This window comes from Schistocerca nitens, chromosome 10 (genome assembly GCF_023898315.1).
Source record: "Schistocerca nitens isolate TAMUIC-IGC-003100 chromosome 10, iqSchNite1.1, whole genome shotgun sequence".
Classification (NCBI taxonomy): Eukaryota; Metazoa; Arthropoda; class Insecta; order Orthoptera; family Acrididae; genus Schistocerca; species Schistocerca nitens.
The window spans coordinates 115,510,481-115,531,863 of record NC_064623.1 but is presented as its reverse complement, the minus strand read 5'-3'; the positions used below and the strand labels follow the sequence as shown (position 1 = coordinate 115,531,863).

The window sequence follows — 21,383 nt, the reverse complement described above, 5'->3', positions numbered from 1 at the left end:
ATCTGGGTGGTCAGCTGTTCGACAGTTGCACATCTCCACAGCAGTCATTCACCCTTGTCACCTATGAAAGATATGAAATGTATTCACGTTTGAGAATATGGACAACCGTTGGCTGTATAACGGAATGATGGCAATGAAAGTTTATGCCTGACCAGGACTCGAAACTGGATTTCCTGCTTATTGTGAGCAGTCGCCTTACCATTTGGCTATCCGAGCATAACTCACAGCCAGACTCAAGCTTCCACACATCTTCAACCATGTGCCTACATCCTGTACTCATACATCCATTATGTATATTCTCGTACAGAGGAGATAGTTTACTTGAAAGTCAAATACCCAGTGTCGGTAGATAAAAAAAAATATTGCAATGCCTATGTTATTCCAAATTATGGGGCAATGTTCCTTTGGACATGCACGCCTGTCCAAGGTAAGGTGACTGCTCGCAACAAGCAGGAAATCCAAGTTTGAATTCTCCATCCAGCACAATTTTTCTTTGTCGTCATTCCATGGTACAGCTGACTGTTGTCAATTTTCGCAACTGTGAATACATTTCATGTCTTTCATAATGGCTATAGTTGCCACAATGCATGCATGTCCAAAGGAACATTTCATCGTAATTTGGAATAACACAGGCCCTGCAATATTGTAACTGCCATCTATGGCCTTCTCCAGACAACGTTACCGAAAATCAAATAGACCACATAGCCATAAGCCGCAAGTTCCGATACTCTCTGTTATATGTCAGAAATAGAAGAGGGGCAGACGTTGGAAGTGACCACCACCTAGTTTTGGCGGAATTCAGACTGAAGATAGTGGCAAATAGAAACAAGCTCAATCATAGGTGCAAGAAAATAGAGGTGGCAAGATTAAAAGACCAATAGATCAAAGAAACATTTGCCCTTGAACTACAAAACAGATTCCAGGTCCTCTCTGAAGAAAACTTTATGGAAGAGGGAATTGAAACATGCTGGCAAAAAATCAAGAACAGTTATTTAGATGTGGGAGGAAAAATCCTAGGATTTAAAGCACATCAAAGGAAGGAATGGATCTCCGATGCTACGTGGAATGAATGGAATGAAATCAGCCACAGGAAAGAACTAAAACTTAAGTTAAATTTTTGTAAGACAAGAGCGCAGAAGAGCGAAGCGCATAAAGAATACATGGAGGCGAACAAAAAAGTGAAAACATTGCTATGTCGAGATAAAAGGAAATGGATAGATGAGCAAGCAAAATTAGCAGAAGAGGCAGCAAGACAAGGAAATATGAAAGACCTCTACAACATTACCAAACGGTTGTCAATGAAGAACTTCAGACATGAAGGACCAGTTAAGAACAAGAATGGTGTGATGCTTACAACTCAACAGGCACAGCTACAGAGATGGGAGGAGCACTTCAGGGAACTGTTAAATTGTGAAGACAACCAAGAGGAACAAGTAAGAGATGTTCCAGAGGAAGTCGAAGAAGACCAAGATATAAATTTGCGTGCCCCACAATGGACGAAATTAGGATTGCCTTGAAAACACTAAAAAATACAAAGGCTCCAGGCCTAGACAACATAGCACCAGAGCTCTTAAAAGCCGATATTGAAAGTACTGTTAAAATGCTCCATCCTTTGCTGAAGTATATTTGGCTTGAAAAGAAATCTCCAAAGGAGTGGAAAAATTGCTTGGTGGTAAAGCTCCCAAAAAAGGGAAATTTGTCAGACTGTAACAACTGGCGTGGTATTACATTGTTGTCAGTGCCCAGTAAGGTCCTCACCAGAATTATTTTAAACAGAATTAAAGAATCCCTTGAAAAGCGACTGCGTAAAGAACAGGCCGGTTTTAGGGCACAACACAGCTGTGTTGATCTTATTAACACTCTTAGGATCATCTTAGAGCAAAGCAAAGAATTTCAAGCAACCATGTACCTGGTATTCATTGATTTTCAAAAGGCCTTCGATTCCGTGAAACATAAAGTGCTCTGGCAGGTGTTGCGGAAGTATGGCATTCCACAGAAGATCTTAAACATCATAAAAGATCTATATGATGGCTACGAATGCTGCATACTCCACAAGGGAAATATGACAGAGCCCATAAAAGTAACAACTGGAGTCTGGCAGGGTTGCATTTTGTCACCAACACTTTTTCTACTCATTCTAGACTCTGTTATGAGAAGAGTCACAGCAGGCAGGAGACGAGGAATCCAGTGGGGGATCCACGAACGTCTGGAGGATTTGGATTTTGCAGACGACATAGTTTTATTAGCTCCAAGGCTGACTGATATGCAAGCTAAATTAAACTTGCTGAAAGAAGAAGAAGAGACTGCTGGCCTCAAGATAAATACAGGCAAAACAAAGGAAATGAAAGTAAATTCAGGTAACATGGAGGTGCCCCTGTTAATAGGTGAGCAGCGAGTGGAGACTGTCAACTCATTCCTGTATCTGGGTAGTATAGTGGCGGAAGATGGTGGAGCTGGAGATGACGTGAAAAACTGCATTAAAAAGGCAAATGCTGCCTTCATACAATTGTATCCAATATGGAAAAATAGAAATATCACATACAAAACAAAAATCCGTATTTTTAATACAAATGTGAAGGCTGTCCTTCTGTACGCCAGTGAAAGCTGGAAAATGGATAAAAAGATAACAACCCAGTTACAAAGCTTCATAAATAGATGTCTTCGACGCATCATGAATATCTGGTGGCCAGAAAAAATATGTAATGAGGAGCTCTGGCGAATAACAAACCAGATACCTGTAGAAGACCAGATACGAGAGAGAAAGTGGGGCTGGTTGGGGCACACCATGAGAAAACCAGATGGAGCCACCGAGAAAAAAGCATTGGAATCCCCAGGGAACAAGGAGGAGAAGAAGACCAAGGGGCACATGGAAGAGGACAGTGGAAGGGGAAGCAAAACGAGTTGGCAAGACCTGGGCAGAATTGAGGCAAATGGCCAAAGACAGAGACAGATGGCGAGTTCTCCTGGATGCCCTATGCCCCCATAGGGGCCAAAGGAATTAAGTCAAGTCAAGTCAAGTAAGTCAAGTCATCTATGGCCCCACAATTTCCTTGGCACCCATTCTGAATACTGCAATTTTGCCAGGCATAATATACTTTAATCAATGCAGCAAGCAAACAGTTTCAGAAATACTACTACCCTTGGTCCGAAAGCTAATGATCACGCCTTTTTGCACATCAAATAAATCACTCTTTTTGCACATTACAATGACTGCACTGGTTTGCACGCCACTGATATTCTTTACACACTCTCCTCTGCTAGTGCCACCACATGCCATCTGTGAGTGGTTGTTGCATGCAGACATTAAACATTGGCAGTGCTCACCTGCCTACAGACGATGCTGTTCTTTACAGGAATGAAACACGAACGAATAACAGTATACATATGCTTTGGTTGATTGGTTTGTGGGATTGGAGGGACCAGACTACTAGGGCCATTGGTCCCTTTTTCCATGAACTTTAAACAGCCACAAAGAATAAGAACAAACAAGGGAGATGACGGAGAGATGACACAGTACAAGAGACATAGACAGAGGCCAGAAAAAAAGGAATTAAAATCACACAGAGTGTGACAGTGGTTGGCCGACCATAGAAACAAAAAAGGAAAAGCCAACCACCAAGAAATGCACTAAAAACCCCAGTCTAAAATCGGAGGCTAAAGGCCAGACTCAACACAAAAAAGGACAAACACTTAGATCAAGCGATAAAAACCCCCTGCTCGAATAAACTCAAAACTAAATCTGCCATCGCAACGTCATCTGATAAAAAGTGCAGGAAGCATGTCAGGAAGCGCAAACGTCTGCCTGAGCAGAGTTAAAAGCGGGCAGTTCAAGAAGATGTGGACCACAGTCAAAGCTGACCCACAGCGACATAAAGGTGGGTACTTGCGGCACAATAAATAGCTGTGTGTTATCCAGATGTGGCCAATGCGTAGCTGGCAGACGACAACAGAATCCTTGCGAGAGACCAACAAGGAGGAGCGCCACGCACCGGTAGCCTCCTTGATGGCCCGAAGTTCGTTGGGTCAAGGAAGCGTGCGCTGTCTTCACCCCGCTTGCGAAGTACCTTCTGCCACAAAACTGACCTGAGGTCACTCTCCGAAAGGCCAATCTCCTACGCTGGTGCACCAACAGCCTGTTTGGCCAGCATGTCAACACGTTCATTTCCTGGGATGCCAAATATGACCCGGGGTCCACACAAAGACCACGGAGCGGCCGCAACGGGCAAGAGTACGGAGGGACTCCTGGATAGCCATCACCAGATGATAGTGAGGGAAACACTGGTCGATAGCTCGTAAACCGCTCAGGGAGTCACTACAGATAACAAAGGACTCACCTGAGCAGGAGCAGATATACTCTAGGGCGCGAGAGATGGCGACCAGCTCGGCAGTGAAAACACTGCAGCCAGCCGGCAATGAGTGCTGTTCATAATGATCCCCTAGAGTAAGAGCATAACTGACACAACCAGCAACCATCGAACCATCAGTATAGACAACATCAGAGCCTTGAAACGCGGCAAGGATTGAAAGAAAGTGGCGGCGGAGGGCCTCAGGAGGGACTAAGTCCTTCGGGCACTGTGCCAAATCGAGCCGAAGGCATGGGTGGGGCAAAGACCACAGGGGTATACGCAGAGGGGCCCGGAAAAGAGGTGGAAGAGGGAAAACCTCACTCAAACCCAGATAGAAGACCAGAAGACGATAATTGGGATGCCCGGGCAAGCTACAAATGTGTGTAGCATAAGCGGCCAGTAATCGTTGGCACTGGACCGCAATGGAGGGACACTTGCCTCCACAAGTATGCTGTTGACAGGGCTTGTATGGAAAGCTCCAGTGGCGAGTTGGATCCTGCTGTGAAGGATGGGGTCAAGCAACTGCAATGCGGAAGGTGATGCCGAACCGTAAGCCAGGCTCCCATAATCTAGACGGGACTGACTTAACGCCTGGTACAGCCATAGAAGGATAGATCGATTGGCACCCCAGCTGGTGTGACTCAAGCAACGAAGAGCATTAAGATGCCACCAGCACGTTGGTTAAAGCTGCCGAATATGAGGGAACCAAGTCAACCGGGTATCAAAAACCAATCCCAAAAACCGATGCAGCGCCACCACAGCAAGAGGTTCGCCGTCAAGATAAAGCCGTGGCTCAGGGTGAACAGTAAGATAAAGCAGTGGCTCAGGGTGAACAGTGCGTCACTAGCAGAAATGCATAACGCAGGTCTTGGCAACCAAAAACTGGAAGCCATGCGCTACAGCCCAAGACTGTACCTCGCAGATAGCGCCCTGCAGCTGCCATTCAGCAGCTGCAATGTCAGTGGAGCTAAAGTATAAGGAAAAGTCATCAGCATACAAGAAAGCTGAGACAGACGTTCCCACCGCCACAGCGACCCCATTAATTGCAATTAAAAAGAGGCAGACACTTAAAGACAGATTCTTGTGGTACCCCATTCTCCTGAACTCACGAGGAACTATTGAAGGCCGCAACTTGCATACGGAATGAATGAAGCAACAGAAAATTTTGTATGAAAATAGGGAGCGGACCCCGAAGACGAAGACCCCAACCGTGAAGCATAGAGAGGATGTGATGTCGCCAAGTCGTATCGTATGCCTTCCGCATGTCAAGAAAGGCGGTGACCAGATGCTAACGGCAGGCAAAGGCTGTACGGATGGCAGACTCCAGGCACACCAGATTATCGGTGGCAGAGCGGCCCTTACGGAACCTAACCTGAGACGGAGTCAGAAGGCCCCGAAACTCAAGCAGCCAACTCAACCTCACCATGTGTTCGAGCAACTTGCAAAGAAAATTGGTGAGTCTAATAGGGCGGTAGCATCCACCTCCAGTGGGTTCTTGCCAGGTTTCAACATGGGGATTATGATGCTTTCCCGCCATTGCGACGGGAACTCACCCTCAACCCAGATACAGTTGAAAAGGTCTAGGAGGCGTCGCTGGCAGTCCACCGAGAGGTGTTTGAGCATCTGACAGTGGATGCAATCTGGCCCGGGAGCCGTATCGGGGCAAGTGGCTACGGCACTTTGGAATTCCAACTCACTGAAAGGAGCATTGTACGATTCAGTGTGGCACATGTGAAATGAAATGCTCTGACGTTCCAACCGCTCTTTCAGGGAGCAGAAGACCAATGGGTAATTCGCAGAAGCAGAACTCTGCGCAAAATGCTCTGCTCAGCAGTTTGCAATTGTGTCGGAGTCAGTACAGACTACTCCATTCATTCAGTGGAAGCGCAGGTATGCTGACGGGGGTCCGATAGCCATTGAGTCGCCTGATCTTGGAGAGGTACGGAGGCCAATGGTGGAGACATACCTTTCCCAGCACTCCTGCTTGCGTTGGCGAATGAGGCGGCGGGCTCTCGCATGGAGCCATTTAAAGGCGATGAGGTGTGCCAATGAGAGATGCCACTTGTGACGTTGGAGTGCCCGCCCGCAATCTTTAATCGCCTCAGCGATCTCGGGCGACCACCGAGGCACAGTCCTCTGCAGAGGGGACCTAGAAGAACAAGGAATGGCATATTCTGCGTGCTGGTGGTGACCGAGTGAACCACTGCATCAATGGCATCATTGGAAAGAGGCTCAATAGTGGCAATGGAGGTGAACAAGTCCTAGTCAGTCTTATTCATAGCCCATCTGCAGGGGCACCCAGAAGAGTGACACTGTGGCAGTGACAGAAAGATTGGAAAGTGGTCACTACTGCACAAGTCCTCATGTACACTCCATTGGACGGATGGTAACAGGCTAGGGCTGCAGACTGAAAGGTCGATGGCTGAGTATGTGCCATGCGCCACACTGAAATGTGTGAAGGCACCAGTATTTAAAAGAGAAAGGTCGAGCTGTGCCAATAATTGCTCAATGATGCTGCCTCGGCCTGTTGCCAATGATTCCCCCCCCCCCCCCCCTACCACAGAGGGTTATGGGCATTGAAATAGCCCAGTAACAGAAAAGGTAGCAGCAATTGGGCTATCAGTGCAGCCAGGACATGCTGTGGGACATCACCATCCGGTGGAAGATAGAGACTGAAGACAGTAACAACCTGAGGCATCCACATCTGAACAGCAACAGCCTCTAAAGGTGTTCGTAGAGGGACAGACGCGCTGTAAAGAGAGTGAAGGATATAGATGCATACTCCACCAGATACCCTCTCATAAGCTGCCCAATATGCCCGATAGCCATGGAGGGCGGGGGTTTGCATCGCCAGAAACCAAGTTTCCTGATGAGCAATGCAGAGGAAAGGGTGAAGGCTGAGAAGTTGTTGGAGCTCAGCAAGATGGTGGAAAAAACTGCTGCAGTTCCACTGGAGGATGACACTGTCCATGGCCGACAAAGGCGTGAAGGGTCCGAAGAGGCAAATTACGCTGCTTGGTCACCTGCTACCACCGATGGAGTACCGGCGGGAGCGACATCCATCTTTGTCTGAGGGACCAGTGAGATCTAGGTCCTCAGCGGATGTCAGAATCTCCACAGCATCCTCAGACGCAGAGCTTGTAGGTAGCGGTGGAGTGGGTGCCATCGCAATTTCCTTGGTCTTAGGGGTCTTCGATTTCTCACACTGTTCCTTCGGTTGCCCTTGCTGGGAGGGCTTCCTTGATTCAGTCCCCGGGACTGAAGAGGACCGTGAAGCTCTACAACCAGCTACCTGGGGCTTCTTCACCCCCTAGCGGGTGTCTGGTTTGCCACTGGTAGGAACCTGGGAAGGGAGTACCCAAGGGATCCCTTCCCAGCGAGAGAAGCCGCAGAAGACTTACGCTTCTCTGGCTTAGAAGTGGGGACTGGTGTTCCCAATGGTTGGGGGAGGGGGTGGGGGAGTGGGGGGGGGGGGAGTGCTGCTCCCGAGGTAGGTGGTGCAGGAGCAACAGGGAGGGAAGTGCCACTCCCCCCTCCCCACCATCAAGGGGGCAAGTGTGTAAGTGTGGTCCTGTATGTGGTGAAATGGATGGAGCAGTAGCAGGAGTGACAGTGGCAGTATAAGATGACGTCATGCGCACGGGATGATCTCGTTCAAATTTTCGTTTAGCCTCAGTCTAGGTCAGTCGGTCCAGGGTCTCTTATTCCATTATTTTCCATTCCTTCTGTAGAATATTACAGCCCAGCAAACAAGGGGGATGGTGCTCTCTGCAGCTTACACAGATGGGAGGTGGGGCTCATGGAGTATCGGGGTGGGATGGACCACCACAATTGCGATATATGAGGCTGGAAGCACAGCGGGAAGACATATGGCCAAACTTCCAACACTTGAAGCACCGCACTGGGGGAGGGATATATGGCTTGACATCACAGCAGTAGACCATCTCCTTCACCTTCTCGGGTAATGTGTCACCCTTGAAGGCGAAGTTGAAGGTACGGGTGGCAACCTGATTATTCCTCGGACCCTGGTGGAAGCGCCGGACGAAAGGTACACCTTGTCGCTCTAAGCTAGCGCGCAGCTCGTCATCTGACTGTAAAAGAAGGTCAAAGAAGGTCCCTGTGGAAGATAATGCCCTGGACCATATTTAAGCTTATATGGGGTGTGATAGTATCAGAAACATCCCCCAGCTTCTTACAAGCGAGTAATGCCCGTGACTGGGCAGAGGATGCTGTTTTTATCAAGACTGACCCAGACCGCATTTTTGACAAGCCCTCCACCTCCTCAAACTTGCCCTCTAAATGCTCTACAAAGAACTGTGGTTTCATGGACACAAAGGATTCCCCATCAGTTCTCATACAGACTAGATACCGGGACGAATACGTCTCGCTGTCATTCATAGCCTTTCGTTCCTCCCATGGTGAAGCCTACAATGTGAACTGAAATCTTGGTTGAGATGACAAACATAAGTAGCATGGCCCAAAGTCAAGTCTACATTAGGTTTGATGGTGACAATTTGGTTATGGATTCGTGACGCCAACAAATTTCAAAATCTTACTTGTGGTAACAAGACCGATCTATAGCTTAGCTGGCGTTCCATATTAACTTGAAAACTGACAAGTATCATTATATAATAGAAACACCCAGATGTGGAAAAAGCAGAAAATGAAAACTCAGTGTTCAATTACTTACAGTGTGTATCTGTGCAGCATAGAATTGCTTTGTGAAAATTCTGTATGATATCACACTAGCACCTAGTAAGTAAATACTTATTCCCCACAGTTGAAGTGAAAACATTACATCACTGGCTACACAAATCAGATGTTCTTCTGTTATAGTTTTCCACAACTGCTTACAGCAGGCACTGCCAACATACACACACAATGTATACATACAAGCCTGCGCACATCTTCATCTTTCATAAAACTATAATGTTAAAATTATTCTCAATAGCAAGTACTTAAATCCTATCTTCCGACATGCGTGGTTAATTCAGCACTGACATATGAACGGAAAAGAGCCAGCCACTCTGACACATCTCAATATCTATTTAGAGAGGAGTTATGACATTACACAAACTTGCACCACACTTGTCCTACTATCAGACAAATCAAAGGCACCTCCACAGCTAATTGAGGAATGCCCTCTTGTTTGCCAATAAAGTGCAATTAACTAAAATGTAGCACATCTTAAGTGGTGTGTTGTAAATAATGCGTACTGGAGAGGCTTCTTCCTGGAGGAGCAATCGGTGTGTTAACAGGGAGCACTCTATTCAAAGTCACATGAGAGCTATCTCACAACTCCGGCCAGTCTGTCTCCTACAAACACAAAAAGGCATATGACTCCAATGTGCTGCTTAATGCTCTAAAGAATTTGAAAGTAGTTTAAAAACTGTAGGAAAATGCTTTATCAGTTTGGTGCACAAGAACCAAATGACACTAATGGGGAAAGAAACAGAAGGAACTAGAGGGACTAAGGAGTAAGTCAAAGATTCAATTTGTCACCACTGCATACTTATGAAAAAGGTAATTACATAATTTCAAATCCAAAAGACCTGCGGAATTAAAATAAATGGATTTTTTTTGCAAAAGGGCAAGAGTAAAAGGAGAAAATGAGAAAGACTTAGCTTCTATGATTTCTTTGTCTTTTGTTAATGTATAAATTGACTTGTTTCACATCCCTGAAGGTTTCCCCTTCATGATTGTATCCAAGGGACATGAATGAATGAATGAAAAGACTTTGAATCTTCATTAAATATAAGAATGACTTATTATATGAAAAATGTAGGCTGAAAATAATGAAGACAAAAAGTAAGGCAATGAATGTGTATGCTATAAGGAATAAACATTACAGTCTGATGCCAAAGGGAATAACTAGCAGGGGAATAACTAGCACAAGTTACCAGATTCAGATACTTGAGAAGCCGCATTCTTCTTATGGAATATATAAAACAGATGTCCACACTAGGATTATGCAGACCAAAATAATATTAAGTGAAAAGTATAATCTGCTAATGTAATGAACCTGTCTTTAAAAGTGGAAAAAAAAAAAAAATTATGCAGAGTTTAGTTTGAAGTGTGGCAACTACAGATCAGACACTTGAACCTCACTGAAGGAGTGCAAGACCTGACGAGAGGCATTTGAGACTTGACACTGTTGCTGAATGCTGCACAAATCCTCAAGAAATTGATGAACAAGGAAAGGATATTGAGAAACACAAGAGGAATTTACTTTATTGGCAGTCATTGAAAAGAAACTGAACAGATGAAGTGGGCATTTATGATAACTCATGTCAGAAGACAGCACACATACTGGCAAATAAAATGGCAAGTCCTGCTGCCCACCACAAGGTTGAGGAGAAAAATCAGATACATGCACGGGTTGAAAGTGTCAATAAATCCTAAATTTACAAAGGTTTAGTCTCATCTCATCATGAGTTGCATTTTTGAATTTACCACATGCTCATAAAGAAATAGATCCATATGCACGGCAAGAAATCACTGTCCACTACACCACAAACTATTTAATCCTCTTATATTTATGCTCATTTCTCAGTTTCCTTTTTATCAATTTGACTATAACCACCATTACTTTCTCTTCAAAGACAATTCAAAGTCAACTAATGGCACTGTTTTAATAGGCTTGTGGCATTTCAGACTACAGTTTGTCCACGATAAGTTGACAATCTGCACAGTGACCGTTGTGAATGGTGGGACATGTGCCTTGCAATTGTGTTAAGACTGATATGGACGGAGGGAATGGTGCAATGAAGGGATGGCAGCAGCTGCTTGCAGCAGTGCTGGCACCTTTAAACACTGTTTGCGCCTTTCAGTGTGTACACTAATACTTCAGACCTATGAGCTTCTTAACATTGGCAGCTGTGGGAGACAAATGTCTTTCAACTAGTGCCAATTTTCTTTCTGACTGGTAGCACCAGTAAATTTGTCAAGTTACTGTGGACAAACTGCACTTTTAATCAGGCACAGTATAAATATTTTTGGAACAGAAAAATTGTCATCTGGCTTTGAATTAGACAAATCTGCATGTGTTCCACAATCACTTCATCAGGCAACAATAAAAAATTAATTCTCTTTCATTTTCTGTCAAAAGTCACTGAACTGAATTGTCTTTCAACCCAAAAATTGCCACTTTAACATGCAAAAATGCTTGTAAAAACTAAGACATTGTGTTAAACAGTGGAATCTCAGACTAGACATAGTTAAAATATATTCTTTTGTCACCTAGTCCCTGCCATATATGCCTCATACAGACAAAAAATACATTCATAAAGCATTTATATCATATGCTGTTTTATGTATGTATGTGAAACATTAGGAAACAACAGTTGAGTAATTATATGATGATGTAGGAGAGGTAAGTATTTCGGCTTATGATCCATAGAAGGTCCTCGTCATATAGCAGGTATGTTATGCGTATGTGAGAAAAATCAGTCATTTCATTTGGTATTTAATAAATGACCATTTAAAGAGAAGGCACAAATGTTACTCCATTATGAAACATTTTTTGTGAAGTATGTGTTCTGAAAGAATTACATGAGTGAAAACCTACGAAAAATAGTTGGACCAGTTGAGATTAGCATTTGGACAACACCTATTTACTTTTTCTTTTCTGGGAAGTGCTAGCAAGAATGACATTGTCTTCATTATTTCTCGTTTTTTCTTTTCTACTGGAAATATTTATGAGTGCTAATGTTATTTGGTGTAGTTTCTCACTCATGGTCACTGCTTGGCTGTGCTATAATAAATGCATGTCCAATAAATAGTCTGCACTTGCGAACAGTTAACACTTATTTAAATTTTAGAGTACTAAAACAGCCATTTGCACTCTCTTTTCATTATATTGGGGTAAAGAATGGTTCACCTGTAAAGAGACTGCATATGGGACGTTGGTGCAACCTATTCTCGGGTACTGCTCAGGTGTTTGAGATCCATACCACATCAGATTAAAGGAAGAAATCTAAGTATTTCAGAGGCGAGCTGCTGGATTTGTTACTGATATGTTTGAAGAACATGTGAGTGTTACGGAGATGCTTCGGACCGCAGATGGGAATCCCTGGAGGTAAGGGGACAGTCTTCTGAGAAACAGTGTTGAGAAAATTTAGAGTACCGGTATTTGAAGCTGACTGTCTAATGATTCTACTGCCAGCAACATACACTGTGCATGAGGACCACTAAGATAAGATAAGAGAAATTAGGGCATATATGAAGGCATATAGACAGACATTTTTCCCTTACTCTATTTGCAAGTGGAACTAGAAACGAAATGACTAGTAGTGATACAGGGTACCCTCCGCCATGCATTGTACAGTGGCTTGCAGAGTATCTATATAGATGCAGATGCAAATGGCTGGATTTCAATAGCTGTTGCATTAATTCAAACTATGGTTCTGAGTTATTGTTGATGCATTACTCACTAGATTGTCGCCTCTTTCAATAAGTTTCCAATGTTATTTCAGAAATGACTAAGGTTATGGTGGAAGAAAATGCTAGCATACAAGAGCCTTTTTATGTTAGGTATGCATGGAAAGGCCTAACTCGAAAGAAAGAAGATCCATCCGACAAGAAGATCAGCAGACTGCTGGTATAACGACAGCAGAACAGTCGCTAGCTACAACTGTGAGAACTGTTCAAAAACTATACACAAATCGGGGAGCTTTCAAGGAATTATCACACAACTTTACAAAGACATCTCTCATTAGAGACTGAAATGTGCATATTATAATTTTCTCAATCTGTTCTTTCTTCCAAAGCATTTTCTTAAGCACTTTTCACACAAAATGTTTGCAATATTGTGTGATACATCCATAGTCCTACATGGATACAGCTCAGCTAAATTAGTTCACTAAGATAGTCCAAGAGATTTGGGGAAGTTCTGTGGATAAACAATCAGGTTTATTGCTGGAACATTTAGAATTCAAGCATTATAAGCCTAACCTAAAATGTTCACATTTAAAGTCTCGTATCAGTGATATGGAATCTACTTTCTTCTGCCATTTAAAAGAACAGGTACACTTCTATAATTTGCAAGGAACTTTACAGATGTGTGATTAAAGCACGTTCCAGTTGGGATCAAATATTTACAGGCTGTAGTGAAATTCAGCCTGTAGACACATCTGATGCTGATTACACAAAATAATGAAACAAACTCTTAGTAAACCCAGCAATATTTAAGTAGAATGTTTATTATAACACACACACACACACACACACACACACACACACACACACACACACACACACACACACACACAGGGAGAGGGAGGGGGGAGGGGAAGGGGAGAGAGAGGGAGAGGGAGAGGGAGAGAGAGAGAGAGAGAGAGAGAGAGAGAGAGAGAGATTATGAATAAATTTTACTGCGAGACAATGTATTGTGATGTCCATCATTCACTTGAAAGTGGCAGCACTGAATGTCACAAATTTCTTCGAATGAGACTCTTGTACACTTATAGTGTGACATTCTAAATTAAGGGAAGTGCACAATAGTACTTTTGATAGCTGCAGCACTGGCACAAAACTATTCCATACACTTAAAAATGGTATTAGCTAGTAACAGATATGATGCTATAGCTGATATGAAACGATTTCACTGAACCAACACACACGTCATTTTGACACAAGTATGATTCAGATGTGACCAACGTCATTTCCTTAGAATGTGTGCTCCCATTACAAAAAACAGGCATATACAGTACCTACATCTACATTCTGTGAACTACTGTGAAGTGCATGGCAAAGGGTAAATGCCACTGTACCAGTTAATAGGGCTTTTTCCCATTCCATTCACATACGGATCACAGGAAATGCCTCTGTGTATGCTGTAATTAATTTAACCTTCTCTGTTCCTTCAGAACTTACAGATTATAAATCCAGAGACATACCAATAAATAGTATATAACAGACAGCAAGCAAAGGGAGCAGATGTATTACACATCACAGCCATTAGCACCATGTAACTAGAAAACAGAATGTGCCCAGCATCAAGAATCAAATTCTCATGTAGATCATGGTGTATTACCAACAATAGCTCACATGATTGTTGGCATCCAGACAAGTGGGCATACCCAACAGAGATGAATATCAAAATATTGAACAGCAGAAGTAATTGTTAAAATAAACATATCTGGAAGTATATCTTCCGTCAATTATGTCATGCAAGCCCCAAATCAGCATACAGGACATTGGAGACAGTTAGTAGTAAATACATTCCACTGCAATAGTTCGATAGCTTTCAATTTACATCTTCATTCCACGAGGTAGTCCCAAACATTGTCTTGCATTACAAGATATGCAAATGGCTGCACACAAGGGAGGACAGATGTTGTCAACGTTCAAGGACCTGAAGTACTGGGTCAGATAAACAAGGATAGAGCAGGAAATTGAGCATTAAATTTTTGAAGAACCGTTCACTGCATATGGTTGTAATGATTTAGAGAAACAGTGCAAAACCTAAACCAAGCTGGCATTGTGGAGATTCGAAATCTGAAACTGATTCCACATTCAAGTCTAGTGCCTTATCACTTAATAAAAACATAATAAATGTACTTTTGTATTTATTAAACAACAAATGTTTCAAGCTTCCAAAGGATTACTACTCTTTCCCAGGATGATATGTCAGTAGGTTCCCATATAATGGCACCCTCTGCCGAACTGAAATTCTTATTTTTTTGTGCACCAGTCAAATATTTAATGTCGTAACATCTGAACCAAGTGCTCCCTCATGACCGCATGTCATGACATATCCTAATATGAGGCACACTGTTCATAACAAACTCTTACGTCTGTGCACATTTTTCTACAGGTCTGCTATGTGAAGCAGACAGAGATAAATCCACCTACTTTTTATCTTCAAAGGCTAGACAAGCAATGCTAATACTGAAGTCTCTGCAATAGACTTGAAATTTTTTTGTTCGCAAATTTTGCCTAACAATATTAAAAACAAGGACTTAGCTGGTCTATGCTATTGCTAAACAAGCTGCTGCTTGTGTGACTAGTGCAGTGACAAAGCCCACAGCATTTGGACAATTTAGTAACAAGGTTGTAAAGTGACACAATAGCATATGGTTAGCACCTCATCAAGATTCTCTCACTGAATTTTAACAATAGATCCTCAAATCATATGCCATGATTACATATTATGGTCTAGATTAGACAGATGGAAAGACATTTCGACAATATCATAGTACACTTTTTTTCTAAACCTTTTTCTCTCTTTCATTTCAGTCAAAGCAAGTAGGTTTACTGAGGTAGCTAACTAACTACCATAGCTTTATTGCCCAGACACATTGGCAGCATATTTGCAATTCGTATGTAGCTAATTTGATAAGCTACAGGCTGTTTACATTATGGCAAGTACCATGAACATCTCAGGGTTGTAGTTTCTGAAATGCAGTTTGCCTTCTGTAAAATGTTGCATGATGTGAGTGCATGTTGGTGACACTAAAGATGGCTTATGTTAACAACAATCAAACAACTGAATAGAATAAATTAATATATTTACATGAATGTTTTCATAGCTTGACTGTTGTTACGTTTGTGATATGTAAACAGAACATAGCTGGAAAGTAATCTAACAACTGTGATGGTAAGTAACTAGTCAACAGAATTTATATCTATAAATGAGGGTCAGAACACTACTTTTAGATATGCTGATGAAATGCATAGTTCATGTCAATATGTGCTGAGTCTCTATGCCATAACTCAATTAACTTGCTCAATCCAACGAATGCTGTGCCACAACAATAATTTACAGTAAAGAATAATAGATTACTTGCATTTATGCTTACCAAGAAACACAGTTTTGGCCAGTTGTGAATGAAATATCTGTAAGTATATATGGAATATGGTTCCGACAAGTCTTTCTGAATAAGCCTCATAATATCAGGCATTTGCAGCTCCGATCTGTAAGATACATATGCAACATCTCCAGTTCCAGTTTCTGATGTTACATCACTCATACTTTCGTTCTTATGTTCACCATTTTCACATGATTTACCTATACTGTCTTCATGACTATTTACACAATTTGATTCAGTCGAACTGTCTGTACTTGCACTATTCCGACGCTCATTTTCACATTTATCACAATGACTAGACGAGTGCTCTGATTTCACTGTTTTTTCGATTGACGCAGTCTTCTGTTCAATCTCTCCTGCTCTGGGTATATCAATATTAACAGATAAACCATTAACGATACCGTTCACTCCCTGACCACCTTTCAGATTTAATTTTTCTTTGAAATGAGAACAAAGTTGTGCTGGGCCTCTTCCTTCTTCGTCCGATGTCATCTTTTGCGCTGAAAGCATGATGGTCAAGTTGCAGTTCGTATCTTCTGCTGCTATTTTAGAATCATCCAAGGCTTGCAGGCAATTAAATTCCGACCTCGTCGCACCTGGGCAAATTGGTGACTGAACTTGTGGTGCAACAGGCCCGTCCGATTCCATGATTTCTGCATTGCTGCCCATACTTGAAACGAAAACTTGTTAACGCGGAAACTTTATGTCATGCCACACGGGCATATATTAGTTGAGGTTACAAACTATGAAACATCGTATGTACAACATTAAAAAAAGTTACTCGATACTACTGTACAGAAAACTATACACACAATTCACGACTTACAACCATCTTGGATTTTGCGCAAGGGGTTAGGCAATGCGTTCATGATTTCGATGTCACATCACAATTTAAAAATTTTCACCATATCCAGACTGTAAGAAGGCCTTTCGTGTAGAACACAGCTATTTCAGGATGCTGCATTATTCAATAATTTATCTTTGAACTACTTTTTGACGTCACTGTAAAGAAAATATTAGTGCGCAAAGACGAAGGATTTCCATTGCAAGTTACTATTACGCAGTTTTTATAGCTCTTTTAGGCTTTATCCACCGTTTGTAGTGTACTTTGAATGTATTCCATGGAAAACAGAGGCAAATTTACTATTACAACATTCACGTTTTAAAACAGTACCACTGTGCAAGGTCAACGCAGGGACGAAAATTTTATGTGTTATGTTGGCTGGCATGGGTGCAAAGATTTCCAGAGCTATTAATAACTGTGATGGTAAGTCGGGAGTACTCGTATTTCCTACATAAATCAGATCATTAATTTGTTGTTGCAAATTTAAGCGTGTACTTCATGCTACTATGCTGCTTGTGATGGTTACTTACGACCACTGCAAGTTTTTATGCGGTCGCAGATGTTTATATTTCCTGGAGTAGTTGTATTATCTTTGGTGTATCAAATTGGTTGCATAATCGGTGAACGCATGTGCCCAGTGGCTGACTCCAGAGAAGAGTGAGAGAATGAGCTCGAATGTTATTTAACTAGGTAAAATACTGTACCTTTTATGCATGAGGACTAAAAGAAAGCTCCAGTGAAACATTAATAATATTAGCATAATAAAGTTTTAAATGACGACTGTAAATTGCTGTACGTGAAGTAATTGTGTTCTGTGTATTGCATACCGGACGTATTGCATACCGGACAATGGGTACTACGATTGTTGTGCTAGATTTGTTGCAGTGGCGGATGAGAACTAAATATCATGTACTAGTTTCTGAAGTCACTTTCTACTGTTTTAAAACCGCTGTAGTTCCTCATAATTATGTTAGTGAGGTAGCTCGAGCATTTCCTTTCATTTTGATTAAATCACTATCATAGTCATTATAGGTGATGTTTATAATGGGTGTTCCACTTGTAAGGGTCACTAGGGAAAGAACCTATTGACTGGAAAAAAGATCACAGTTTACACCTGGCTACAAGAAGGGTTACGGAAGATATCCACAGAACTACTGTGCAGCTTCATTTATGTCTATCTGTCGTAGTAGCCTAGAACATATTCTGAGCACAGACATACTGAGTTACAGTGAACAGTATGATCTCAGTGAGAACCAGTCTAGATTCGAAATTTTACTATGCGAAACCCAAGCCGTACTTTTATTGTGTGACATCTTGAAAGCTGTGGATCAACACTAATCAGATGGATTCATTGTATCATCAGTTTCTTAGATGTAGACACTAGGTTGCGCGTAGCTGGTTTTAAGGACAAATAGTACTGTGAATCTCTATTGCAGAGGCCTTGTGCAGATTAACATTCTATGATTTCTTTTTATTGTGTTGATGTATAAGTTATGTACTCACTCCACATCCCTGAATGTTGTCCTACGTGGTGGGTTCCATGGACACAGCGAAAAAATGGATGACATGCACAATACAAACTGTGGTAGGGATGGAAAAGGATTCTAGCTGTGTTCTTTTGTGAATTTGGAAGACGAGATGGGTATTTGTAACCTCACTCGCCAAATGTGAGTTCAGTGCCTTAACCATCACCAACTTCACGTGGTTAGTGAAATATCTGAAACAGAATGACCTCGTCGTGCTGACCTGCTTGGATTCAGAACGCACTAGTCATGGGAAACCTAACTCGTGCTTTTTCTCACATGATATCTTGAAGGATCAAGGTAGTCAGATACATGCAGTATTTCTTGATTTCTGAAATACTCACTGACATACTTACTAATTATCAAAAGTATTATTGTGTTAACGAGTGAAGTTTGTAACTGGATTGGGGCTATCTTGGTGGAGAGAACTCAGCACATTATCTTGAATGAAGAGTCATTGACTGCTGTAAAAGTACCCTTAGGCATGGCCCAGGGAAGTGTGTTTGGATGCTTGCCATTCATGTTGTATATTAATCACCTTGCAGATACTATTAATAGTGCATGCTGAATAGAAAGTCTTCTGCTCAGTCTGTTAAAGTCCTTTTCTGAAAGATCACAGCATGTACACCGACTTAAAATTCGGGGTTAAGTGACTGTACATTGGAAGAATAGCATATTTGCTCTTCAGAATAACCAGTTCTTAAAGAACATCCAAATAAACAAAGTCAAATAAACACAGCCTAAATTCAAGTAGGGACCAGATAAGAAAGAAGCAAGGCTGGTAACGTTCGTTAAGCATAGACTGCTCAGGGAGGTAAAACAACATCAAACTGAGCTAAACTGGCTGGACGTTGTTAAGAGACCGCAGGGGAAATGGCAAATGTGCAGAGCTACAGAACAGCAAGATGTGTGTAGATTAGAAGGATGGAAAGAGGCTATACGGTGTTACTGAACTAATCCTCCAACAAGCAAGCAGATGAACACACTGAGATCTGAAGACACTGAGTAAAGAATGTGCTTCTTGGAACCAATAAACTGCTTATTCAAGCATTCAAAATTAGCCAAAAGGTTTTTATGGCGTAAATCCATCTGGACATTACGTATTTCTTCAGGAAATTATTTCAGTGAGAGAGAAATTTCCAATTCCTGATAAATATTAATTGTATTGCACTCGCTTTCTTGATGAAATATCTGCACATTAGAGTGGAGACCCGTTATTGAGTTTACAGTTTCCTGGATGTGGGTACTTAAGGCTGATAGGTTGTTATTGTGCTCCTTGCAGTGTATCCGAAAATTTCTGTCAGTTAGGCAAATATACCTTGAACTACGCCCATCACATTTAATGACAAATACTCCAGGAGATTTATAACTTTCAAATCTCAACTTTTCCCTGTGTCTGAGCCTCTGACCATTATTTCTAGAATTGAAGTAGGCAGGAACTTTGTTCTTAGAAATCAGTGTTTTCCAGTCCTCCTTTCAACGTTGCCATAGTAAGGTAAGCTATAAGTGTAGTATCAGGGTCCAAACTCAACTTAAGCTGACAAAGTGGGATGATAGCTGATCAGATATGCAAGTGTGTCACAGTTAATAATATTATTCTTAGTTTCATGAAACTAATCACTTCACTGTGTTATACCCTGAGAAAGCATCTATCGTTTGCCTAAAGACGAGAGGTGGCTCATTCTGCAAGTCTTCATTCTTTGTTTTAGAGAATTATAGTTTGGGGCCTGCACCTAACATAATTCCAACGAAGTGTGTACTCAGCAGAAATGAGCAGGGAGAATATTGTGCAAAGTAGGTAACCATACATCTTGTAGAAGTTTTGTAAGGATTGTAGAATTCATACACTCACTTCCCTAAACATTTACTCATTAATTGTTTATTTACCCATTATAAAAATCAGTTTGAATCGAACTTCGATTGACTGTCACAATAAAAGACAAAAAAATAATTTTTGTGTGGATTTTGCCTCCTGGTTCAGGCTTCAGAATGGGAAGATATTCAACAAGCACCCTATTAATACAAAGCAAGTGCTTGGAATATCTGCCAATTCAAAATACAATTAAAACATATCTGATTAGCTATGCCCTTGTTAGTTACGTGGCAAGTAGCAGTGTTTGTATGCACTGAGGTGGCAAAAGTCATGGTATAGCAATATGCACATATACAGATGACAGTAGAATCATGAATATGAGGTATAAAAGAGCAGTGCATTGACTGAGCAGTCATTTGTACTCATGTACACATGATGGTAATTAATGTACTTTGAACGCGGAGTAGTAGCTAGAGCTAGGCGCATGGGACCTTCCTTTTTGGAAATTGTTAGGGCATCTGATATTACGAGATCCACAGTGTTACGGATGTGCCGAGAATACCAAATTTCAGGCATTACTGTTCACCACGGACAACGAAGTGGCTGATGACCGATAGCTATGGTGTTTGCATAGAGTTGTCAGTGCTAACAGACAAGCATGGTTGTGTGAAGTAACCACAGAATGAATATACAATAAATGTGTCCATTAGGGCTGTGCGACGAAATTTGGCGTTGATGGCTATGGCAGCAGATGACCAAAACGAGCGTCCTTGCTAACAGCACGACATCACCTGCAGTGCCTCTCCTGAGTTCGGGACCGTGTTGGTTAGACCCTACACAACTGGAAAACCATAGCCTGATTGGATGAGTCCTGATTTCAGTTGGTAAGAACTAATGGTGGGGTTTGAATGTGTCACAGACCCCTAAGAAGCCATGGACCCAAGTTTTCAACAAGGCACTGTGCAAGCTGATGGTGGCTCCACAGTGGTGTGGGCTGTGTTTATGTAGAATGGAATGGGTTCTCTGATCCAAGTGAACCAATCATTG

At 42.0% G+C, this 21,383-nt stretch overlaps 1 protein-coding gene across 2 annotated transcripts in view; it reads right to left on the bottom strand.

The window, feature by feature from the left end:
- Nucleotides 1-17,336, bottom strand: part of LOC126210064 (N-alpha-acetyltransferase 30) — an 88,880-nt gene extending 71,544 nt beyond the window's left edge. Inside the window, exons 1-2 of one of the 2 annotated variants that reach the window (XM_049939184.1) lie at nt 16,983-17,336; nt 16,148-16,826 (exon numbers count right to left, since the gene is read on the bottom strand). In XM_049939184.1, the coding sequence (XP_049795141.1) occupies nt 16,148-16,825 (678 nt within the window). In that variant the 5' untranslated portion in view covers nt 16,826; nt 16,983-17,336. Of the gene's footprint in view, nt 1-16,147 lie in introns of both variants that reach the window. The other variant, XM_049939183.1, reaches the window with a different exon arrangement.
- Between the last annotated feature and the right edge of the window lie 4,047 nt (nt 17,337-21,383).